The sequence below is a fragment of the Pleurodeles waltl genome, chromosome 10 (genome assembly GCF_031143425.1).
Source record: "Pleurodeles waltl isolate 20211129_DDA chromosome 10, aPleWal1.hap1.20221129, whole genome shotgun sequence".
In the NCBI taxonomy this organism is placed as follows: domain Eukaryota; kingdom Metazoa; phylum Chordata; class Amphibia; order Caudata; family Salamandridae; genus Pleurodeles; species Pleurodeles waltl.
The window spans coordinates 81,987,755-81,998,942 of NC_090449.1; the positions used below are offsets into that span (position 1 = coordinate 81,987,755).

The window sequence follows — 11,188 nt, forward strand, 5'->3', positions numbered from 1 at the left end:
ATATAGTGCACTCTGCCCTGAGGGCATTTAGACCCTAGGAGTGACTTAAAAATATTTTAAAAAGAAGGTTTGAGCCTGACAAAAGATTTTCTTTGCCAGGTTGAAATGGCATTTTAAAACTGAACTACAGGATGCAGTGGCAGGTATGAGTAATGTGTTTCAGTGCTACTTTAGTGGGTGGTACATTGTGAGTTGAGTGTTGAGTAGCATTTCATTTACAGGCCTTTGGTATGCTATACCATACCATACCATATCATGCCATGCCATACCATACCATATACTAGGGACTTATAAGCAAATTAAATGTTCCAATAGGTACTTTGCCAATTTTACCATGTTTAAAATGGAGGGCACAAGTTCTCTACCACTAGTTAACAGTCTTTATGCCAAAAAACGGGTTCAGCTACAGAATACAAAAATCTGAGGGGAAGACCCCGCAAAAGATGGTCATTTCTAACAGTTCCGTTCTTGGCCTTTTCTTGTACAGTGTAATAGACCAACTCACATTTGTTGTGTATCATTTTAATTGAGAGAAGTGCTGGAACACAGAAAGATATGAAACTTGCTACTATCTATTTAATTTCACTATATTTTGGCTTCCGATTATACGATTGTGTACAAAAACTGAATAAACTACCTCAGAATTAGTAGAGTAATCCAGAATGTAAAATGGTTCAAAGACACACAATTCCTAATCTTAGATTATTGGGAACAATTAAAAAATACATACTTTGTATTCACCACAAATTTGTATTCATTAGAGTTTTCATTATCAAAGTAAAAATGGTCAGTATGTAATGGAAAAACTGTGTAAACCACAGCTGGACTGTTGACTTTGGGTATTGTGAGATTTTGAACAAACTACAAATACTATACATGTTTGCAATACACAATTCTGTGTGACAGCAACAAGTAAGGTACTTACTGGATTTTTTTAGTAGTGTAAGAAACAAATCCAAACATTTTTTGGCTTCTTTCCAGGGTACAGTGAGATGCCTTCTGTGCTTTTCATTAAGCTAAACAAAAAGGCAAACAGCTTCTGGCATCTCGCTGTGGCACCAATGTGTGTGTTCATACCCCAACATGGAGCAGTACAACGTTTTGATTTTTTACCTAGGCAAACCAAAAATTCAGACATTGCTCAGCTCCTTGCTTATGCATAGATGTGTGTATGTATGAGCAAGCAAGAATCCAGACTTTCTTTGGATTTTTTCTAATGCCAAGTTGGTACCTCTCTGGGGTACAGACTTGTGTCTGTGTCTGTGCCTGAGCGCAAAGCCAGAGGCAGTTTCACTGTCTTCTATTAAACAGAGAAGCATTGTGGAATGAAGGAGTTGTGTTAAATTGACTCAGGAGTGGGGGCTGGAAATAGAGGGGCTAGGAACTGTTGATTTAGGCTGGTAGGATTGGCGAGGAAGGAGCTAGAGGTAGTAATACCAGTCCTTAGCCCCTCTGTCTCCTCAATCAGAGGACTATTGGTGCCCAGTAGGGAAATGGTACCGCTAACTCTCTCCGAGGATTCTCAGGCAACTATGGAGATTATTCCCTATCTGGGGAGGGGTGGGGTCAAAGAAAGAAAATAGGCACTAGTCCCAGTGGCATTTTTACAAAACGGCTTGCAATCCAGCGGGTTTGTTGCATCTGGCTATGACTTTACCACACTCGAGCATTGAAGAGGTCATGGTGGTAGGGAAATGATACCGGCAACCTCCTTCCCAGGATTCACAGGCAACTATGGTTATTATTTCCTATCTGGGGAGGGGTGGGGTCAAAGAGAGAAAATGGGCACTGGTCCCAGTGCCATTTTGATAAAAGGTTTACAAACTGAGGGTTTGTTCCATCTGGCTATGGCTGCACCAGACTGGAGCATTGAAGAGGACATGGTGGAAGGATTTCAGCTTTCTCCTGGTTTATTTTAAGATGATGTATTGTCATGCCAGGCTGGAGGTCCCTTAGGGCTTTTGAGAGGTCCTCAGTATCTTCCATAAAGGAGACTGTCAAATGTAGCCAAGTTTCATCAGAGTTGGGATGAAAGGATTTATTTGACTGTCTCAGAATGGAAATGAGGGGCTCCATATACAAACTAAAAAGCATTGAGGAAGGTATGGAGCCTTGAAGAACTCTTTGATGAAGTGGCAAAGGGCTAGAGAATTTGATAATTTAATTTGCTGAGACTAGGTATTCAGAGAAAATGAAAACCAACTCAGAACTGCGCCATTGAAACACATCTGTTAAGAACTACTATACCTTGCAGGTGGGAGACGTTGACTCATTAGTCAAGTCAGAGATGATGTTAAAGCTTATATCTTTAACAATCTTGGCAGGAATAGATGAGTGGAATACCTAATATCTGTATAATCTTAACCAGATCAGTTTGTGATGTTTCTTTTACAGAAAACCAAGGGCCAGATGTATCATGCTGTTTGCGATCGCAAAAATGTATTTTGGTATGTATGAATTCCAATTTGCGATTCAGTAACTTGTTACCGAATCGCAAATTGGAATTGCAACTACATACTGATTTGGTATTAAGAAGGGACGTGTCAAGGGCGTCCCTTCCTAATACTGAATCGCAGCGGTATGTAGGAATGTTTTGTGACCCAAATGCTGTCGCAAAGCATTTGCTTTTTACCCCCTACTTCAATGCATGCGAAAACAATTTTTAAGAGCAGGCAGATATCACACAGACCACTGCCTGCTCTTAAAAAATTAAAAGAAAAGCTTCCATTTTTCTTTTTTAAACGCATCCCATTTTCCTTTACGAAAAACAGGCTGCATTTAAAAAAAAAATAGATTGCTTTATTTAAAAGCAATCACAGACATGGTGGTCTGCTGAGCCCAGCAGGCCACCATCCCTGTGATTATCGCCATTCACAATGGGTCGCACATTGCAACCTTCCTCCTGAATATTAATGAGGTAGGTTGATTTGCAAGCCATTGGGAATCACTAAATGAAACTCCTGGCGTTTCATACATTCAAATAGCGATTACATAATTGCGATTCGCAGATAATCACAATTAGGTAATCGCTACTTGAAAAAATGATACATCTGTTCCCAAATCTCTACAGGTTTGCAGTACATAAGATCTTTGTCTTAATATTTGCTTATTTGTGGTAGTTAGAACAGCTTCAGTATTTTTTATTTTGGCATCTAAGAAATATGTGAATAACTCACAATTCTCTTTATTATTAATAGTGCATGGGAATGTTGGAGGATTAGTGAACTTTTTAACGATCTTCAAAAGCTTCTTCTGGCAATTGTTGCTTGGTTGGTCACCATGCTGAAGCACGTCATTTTAGTCTTGAAGATGTGCTTTTGTAGCCTTTGTGCTTCTTTCATAGAATTTTAGGATTCCCTCATAAGGGATTTGGCACCAAAAATATTCAAGCACTCTCAGAATCTTCTGCTCTTTATATAGTTTCTAGAAACCATGATTATTATTATCATTATTCTGTACTATTAGTTTTATTGAACTGATTTTCTCAGCAACCTCTATAATCACTTTATTAAAGTGCTCTTGTTTGCTGGCCCTAACATTGGTTGCCATCTGTGATATTGGATGTTTTAATCCACGAATGACCAAAGGATGAATGGATATAACAGAAATCACTAGACCTTCTCATAGTGTCACTGATCACAGCATCATGACTTTATGCAGTTTCGAATATTTGTCTCTGTGTGCATAGGCATCTATGCTTGCATGTCTGTGAGAGAATATGCGTGTGATCTAATTCTAGTGCATTACTGCATTGGATTTTTGAGATAATCAATGTGCTGCACATGGTGATATCAAAACCACTGAGGCCTGTATTGTATTAGAGCTCTGCTTCTCAACTATGGTGAACCAAGAATCAACAGATAGCTTCTCATTACCTTGTAGTTTCACTCAAACTATTCAATGTAGAAGGCCTCATCTGAAGTCAGTCAACTAACAGGCCTCAATGACCATGGTATGGTGGTACTGCATTATCACCAAGTCATTGAAAAGGTGATGGGGGAAAATGTAGATAACAAAAAGGACTGAGATCATACTCTGCGCCAGGTGGACAACAGAAAATAATGATTCCAAGGCATGTGGGGTAATAATACTGCAACAGGAGGTGAACGGAAACTAATGATTTTAATTATAAGACTTCACACTTGTCCTTGCAAAGATTGGTAATGCCTATAGATAATACCAGCAGTTGACAAGGTCTCATCTCTGTACTTTCTGCTTTGGTTTTACAGGATCCATTTACGGCTGTCTGCAGCTCCTGCACATTCTCCTCATCAGCTCTCTCCTGACGTTATTGATTTAGAAAACTCAGAGACCATATTGGGGATGACACTGCTGCACTAAAAGACTTTCCTTCTAGAAAAAAAACAATTGGAACTATTTCTCATTGCAGGAGTCACAGAAAAACCTACAGGAAGTGGCACTCATCTTTGTAATTCCATCATGATGGGTCTAACAGTATTCAGCATGCCAGTTCACTTCTACTTCTCCACATTGATTCAGAATTTGTTGAATGCTGCTTGATAACATTCTGATTCTATTCTTAGAACAAATTAATGGATGCCACTATTGCACCAAACTACTAGAAGCATTTCCAGACAAAGTACTGCCACACTTGGTCATATGTGATTTATTTTTTATTGAGTAGTCTATTAACCTTCCTGCCGGTGTACAACCGCAGGGTACGTCAAAAAATGACAAAGGGCTAGTATGGTGTAGAATTGCTTGATACTGAGCTAATGGGTTTACTTAGCTAATCAAAGTCTTCATTTTGCTTCAGGCTCCCAATCATATTGTAGGCATTTGATGCCAGGGGACGGACCTCAGTATTACCATTCAACCTATCCGAGATTGCACTGTTGGATCTCAGGAATTAACCATCTGCAGTGCTTCTGAAATGCTATATCAATAGCTGAATTCATCCTCCGTTGGTGGTGTCACTTACCCATGAATGGAAGGATAGCCTCAGGGGCATGTGCCTAGCAGGGCATTCCGTGCACTTCCCCCTAATTAGCTGAATGGTAAATTCTTCTCACAGGTTCACTGTCTTCTCAGCCATTTGAGGTCTGATCTCTGTTGTCCGGAACTGCACATCAATCCAACTTTTTGGTACTCAGTGAGAGTTAATTGCTGGCAGGAAGAGGAGATTGTTAATCCTGGCATGAGTTTATTGTTTTAATATTAAATCAGCCAGCAGGCTTTTGTATGCATTCCAAGTTCTAAAAACTATTATTTTGAAAGCATGGAAATTTGGAAAAAGGTCCCAGTGGGCATGTTAGTGAAGTTTCAGGGATGGACATGAAGGAGGGAGAGGAGTCACTGAGAGGGGAAAGGTGGTGCAACTTCATACATGGAGTATACAAAACAGTCCATGCAACAAGAACAGGTCATAACTGTTTCTATGCGCACTTTCATTTACGCAGTCATTTTTTCCAAATTATATTTAATGTTTCCTCCTCTATCTTCTCTTTTTTGTTCCTCTTCACATTTATCTCTTCTATTTCATTCTCTTTTGATATTTGCCTCATGAACTCTAAGTTGTGATCATTTACGCAGAGGGTAAGCCCCTTCTTATAATGGGTCTTGGACAATACACCCATCTTTTACAGTCTAGTCTCAGGGAGATATACTAGTGTAGGTTCTGAGTTTATGCTAGAAATATCTGAGAGAGTTGAAAAGGGATTCTTTATGTGATAATTATTGGGGGCATGAACTAATGCTAAATGAGCATCTTTGGTACAGAATTGTCACATGCTTGCAGACAACATTAAGTTTAAAGCAAGGACTAAGTGCCTTCTTTTGACACATCTAATAACAAATGTACCATGCTCCTCAAAGGAATACAACCCAGTACAAGTACTTTGTATGGTAACTCACAACAGTAAACAAACTCAGTCATTCTAGTTGTAAATACTAAATTATGGGGAAAAAATGTATTCTGCTCTGCCCTCACAATATTCTTAATCACTCATGCATCATGAAATAAGAGGCCCCATTATATTTTATACCTAGCATTTGTGAAATATAAGAGGCTGTAAACATTCAGCTTTCAGAGCACAACACTGCCTTGTACTGGGGTTTTAACTGTGGTATAACATTATTGAATGTAGTTAACATACAGTGTCATGAATTTTATATAAGTTATTTTTTAAATCATGGAACCTCTCTTATTTTATATTTCTCTTGTATGGAGTGGCAACTTTTTTAATTCATAGATGAAACTGGGAAAAGCTAAGCACTGTGCAAAGGTTTCTTATTTCACATAATCATATGTCACAAGTTATTTGTACTTTTTAACCCATACCTACACAGATTCTTGTTGCCACTGTATTGCTGGGGGAAGAGGGAGAAGTGTGAATTGTAAAGTTTTAAGGAGGATTGCGCTGAAGTTAGGTTGCATTATGTGTATTGAGTTGTGTTATGTTGGCTCTTTAACACACCAACATGACAGTGGAGTGTTTATTGGGGACATAATGGCTGGATCCACCCGACATCTATAGTTGGTCTATTGAAAGCAAAAAAGACTAATATGTTAAATATGGTTAAACTAATAGAAGAACCAAAACACCCTCCATTCACATCTTGTACCTATACAATGCATTGCCAAACCATAAAAATACTCACAGGACCATCACTGTAACTACCTTTAAAGCCTATGTATTTGCAAATTAATGTCATCACAGACTAAACCAGGTCACCTTCTATGAACATATCTACAGAAAGTGTGTGGGTTGACTTTGCACCACCTTAAAAAGAAATCCAAAACTTAAAGGGATATTAATAATATTTTTTTTTAACTTTTATTTTGAAAATGAAAGACCTCATTTGTATGTTCCTCTGGTGCATGAAATTCTTATTATTTTTAATAAACTTTAATTTACAGCAGACAGAACAAACAAAAAAACATTAAACCTACATGACATAAGGTCCTTAGAATATTTCTGAATTATCTCAGTCCAAATGGCCCTAAATTCAAAACTTCGTAGACACAGCATAGCTTAATTGGGTCTGGTCTCAGGTGGTAAAAGGGGTACATGATTCTACAAAATATATCAAAAGCTGAACCACTCATTCTTGACAGGATGCTACTGCTCAAGGAGTCTCCTTAGAATCTGGAGAAATTGAGTTGGCTGACCATGCTAAGCAGCCACAACTATTGTCTTTTTATGTGAAGATTTTGACCCATAACTTAGATGAGAAGGACATCCAGCCACCGAGCCACAAGGGAGCTCTAGCACCATCTGTCTTTAATGAAAGAGGAAGAGGAAGTAAGACAGTTGCAAGAATATGATGGTTTTATTAAGGCCACAACCCCCATGATCCTCATTCTTAGTCAGCCAACACAAAGGGTACTGGAACCCCTTTTTTCATTCAGATTGGCAGTTCTTGCTGCTGACCAAGTATGAGCCAGAGAACACAAAGGGACAGAGAAAACAAAGTGTGGTAGAGCAGGCATGCTCATTTCTACTCATCTTTTTTGATTATATGCATGGGGTGGGCAATGTAGAGCAAATGGTTAACAGATGATTAGCATCTGTAGGCTGCTCCATAATGACTTTGACAATGTTGTAATGTGTTCAAATACTCAGAAAATGTAGCTAATGTCCAACAAAATCACATAAATGTGCCTATAGACATGTGCACTGTTGATTGGTGTTCCCGTCTGTCAAAGCTGTATGCCAAATAAAAGTTTTTGATTGTTACATGAGAATTGGTTTACTGTGCAGGAGATCTGCAATCTGTATCTTTGTTTGTTGCATGGTAACTCTTTACCAGTAAATGTTTCTTTAAAACATTCATTGTCAGCCATATTAAAAAGGCTGGACTAATGGTGAGCTCACAGAGTGCTTACCAAATATCCATGGCTTTATCAAGAAATACAGACTGATACAGATCTGTAGTATCTGCTTGCAAATATGTGGACCCTATATGAACAAGAACTTTGCAACACAGCCTTCACTGATATTGTATGTTGTCTCAATATTTCAGCAAAATCAGTAAAGAACTGAAAAATATGTGAATTATGAATGTATCACTAATGTGAAAATGTTGTTATGTTTTTGCATTGTTCTGACTGATGAAATAGGTTCATAGATAGGGAATAGTTCCATAATTAGAGGTATGCTATTGAACAGAAGACCCTTACCAGTCTCAAGCGATCTAAGTATTTTTCAGCTGCAAAAGGGGAGTTTGAAGATGGTTTTTAGCCTACTAGTCAATTTACATGGTTAAGTACATATATGATTCGGCTCAGATTTTGCCTTCTCAACATTGATCACAAACACTCAAGCACAACCTAGACATCTCATGAGAAACATAACTTTCTTGCTCTAAATAAACATTAACCATTTTGCTTTAAGTGTAGCATAACAGCTGGAAGTGTGTAATCGCAAAAATTCATTAGTATACTAATTTGCAAACCTGTGTAAATAAAACCTCGCTGTTAGTTGTTGCAAAAACATATGAAAAAAAACAGGGAGCTTGGTCCTACCTCCGCTACCACGGTACAATCTAGGCCTCAGCCCGACTTCAGGGAAACCATTCGACTCATGAGTGGTGTATATTAAAAATGGGACTCTATGGACTCAAGACACCAAAAGGCATCATCTGATTAGGTAGTATCCCTCTTACCTCTAGTACGACTCAAATGGTCTGCTTTATTCGTATTTTTAATGTTCTCTAAGTAACCTGACCTTTTTCTCATTTTGAAAAAGGGACCTTTGTTAAAATGTGTTTATACAACCTCAGAACATGATTTTATTGTCTAAGGGGATGTCAGATCACTTCATACCCCAACAAAATCATAAAACATTGGGTTACAAAAGAAAATATAGAAAGCAAACAATATTACTAAAATACAACATAGATGGAAAGTAAAATCAGTAAATCATTTATTACGTATTGGTGTAAGGCACAATGTTTACAAATATCAGTAGTTTGAGGATCACCTTGGCAGTTAGACTACATAAATGAACAGTGGTGGCTGGTGACTGAAAGCAGTGGTGGGGCACAAATACAAGACGGAATTGCACCTTGTGAGAAAGCCTCACTACCAACGTATTTCCATTCACCTACTCACCCACTGCCTTTTGTCACCTACTCATTTACTCATCCACATTGTCATCCACTGCCATTCACACAACTCTAATACACAGACACCCACATTTTCTCAGCCACTCAAGCCCTGCAAACACATTCAAACAAACACACATTGCCTCACCCATCCAGTATCCAGCAGTTTCAGTGATAAAAGGTACACGTTTATTTGAGCTGCAGATTACATGTTTAATATGACATATCACGTCATTAGTCTGAAGAAGAAATAAAACAATAACTAGCCATGATAAATTACTGGAACCATTACTGCCTTTGAGAGACAAAATCACCTACAGAGGCAGTGAAGGGAGAGGAGAGCTGAGAGAACAGATTCTTTTCTTATTGTCTGTAAAAAAAGATAGAGCTGCAACTTACTTGTGTGCAGGGTTGTCTTTGGCATATTTATGACTTGAGGTCTTCAGGTCACACTCCTGTCTCCCAGAGAGCCCTGGATGGAGTTATTTATTGTATTTATTCCATTTCTCTGCCACAGACTGGGATTTTCTTTGCGCAATGCCACATTCTTTTAATAAAATGTGAACTCTGGTACGTAGACCCTTCTGATCACACCCCACCCTTTGAGTAAATAGGAAAGGGTGGAGAATAATATTGGAGTGACATGAAGTTTTGAGAAAGCCGGGCTGAACAAAAAACGCTCCAGGCTGTTTACTATCAGGGCTTCTGGTGGAGGAGGAGATAAGCCAGGGACGTCACTGCGTTTTGAGAAAACGTAAGGGCTTTGCGTTGGCAAGCCCTGTCAGCCCTACTGTGCAGCTTTCAGCCACATACTGACGCAGGCGCAGTGGGGCTTTTCAAAGTGCACAACTTTCACTCTGAAAATGTTGTGCAGAAAATGTTTTACTTTCATCATGTAATTAAATGTGTGCTTCACTAGAGAGGCCAGAAAAGGCTAGGGGTGCAGCCCCTTATCCCTTGAACACCAGCCGCCACTGTAAATGAATCCAGTAAACAAGCAGGTAAGAGCATGATGGAAAGTCCTGTTGAAAGATAGACACTCCTGAGTAGCTGACACAAAATGTAATAGTACAGATTATTGGAATTTCTGGGTAAATGGAAAGGTTTGGCGTAATTCCTGACCACAGAAGGGGAGCGATTGATTCGTAGAGTAGGTGGGATAGTGGTTCCACATTTTGGGAGCGCAGCAACAGAGAAATATTGACTCCTGCTACATATTTTATGTTTAAATGCCAGAGGCTCTGGCAGAACTGGTGTTTCTGGGTTGTCAGAGTATGCACCATGTACGAGCAGGAACCTCCAATTCTAGTCAGGGTAAGTTAAATACACATTTAGCCATAACCTGTGCTCACTATCAGGTATCTTGGCACAGAGCAGGCAGGCTTATCTAAAGAGGCAATATGTAAAGTATTTTTGTAACACACACACACACTCAAACACACAAACATACACGCACACATTAACACGATGAGAACACTACAAAAATACTCCAAACAGGCTTAGAATAATAGGGAATATTTATCAGGGTAAAACAAGACCAAAACAACAAAAATCCAATCAGTAGAATTCGAGATATGAATTTTTAAACAGTAAACTAAAAATAGTGCTTTGAAGTCACTAGCGGTCAAAAGGTTACTTGAGGTCGTTAGGAACCGGTGCAAATCCAAAGTACAGACTGACCACGATGGAGAGTAGGCCTGCTACACAACCCACACAGGGTTCAGTGAAAAAATAAATTTGATGGAGTAAGCGTCCAGGAGCAAAGGCAAAGGTGATGCATCGATTCCAATCCACGCAGTCGGAAGAAGTGTCATCGTCAAGTCTCACAGTTGGGTCCTGCACTGGCGTCAAACTACTGCAATGCGTCGTCATCAAGCTGTGCAGAGCATCATCTCATTCCCAAATGTGCCTTTGAAGTAGGAGTGACTTCAAAGCAGCTCTTTGAATTGCACAGGTTCCCCTTTTTTCCCCAGCCCTAGCTCCAGACTATCAATAGGCAGTAATCACCCCTTTGTGTGAGAGCAGGCACTTCCCTATTGATGTGTGCCAGCTCTCCTCTACCCTTCCTGCACAGGAAGGCCCATCAAGATGAATATGGATTCAGATGAGTGCTCAGACA

The 11,188-nt window shown here is 39.2% G+C and overlaps 1 protein-coding gene across 2 annotated transcripts in view; it reads left to right on the forward strand.

The window, feature by feature from the left end:
* The window catches only part of LOC138261134 (otoancorin-like), a 208,860-nt gene extending 201,152 nt beyond the window's left edge, over positions 1 to 7,708 (forward strand). For both annotated transcript variants that reach the window (XM_069209811.1, XM_069209810.1), the window contains exon 33: positions 4,230 to 7,708. In XM_069209811.1, the coding sequence (XP_069065912.1) occupies positions 4,230 to 4,300 (71 nt within the window). In that variant the 3' untranslated portion in view covers positions 4,301 to 7,708. The remainder of the gene's footprint in view (positions 1 to 4,229) is intronic.
* The last annotated feature ends 3,480 nt before the right edge of the window (positions 7,709 to 11,188 follow it).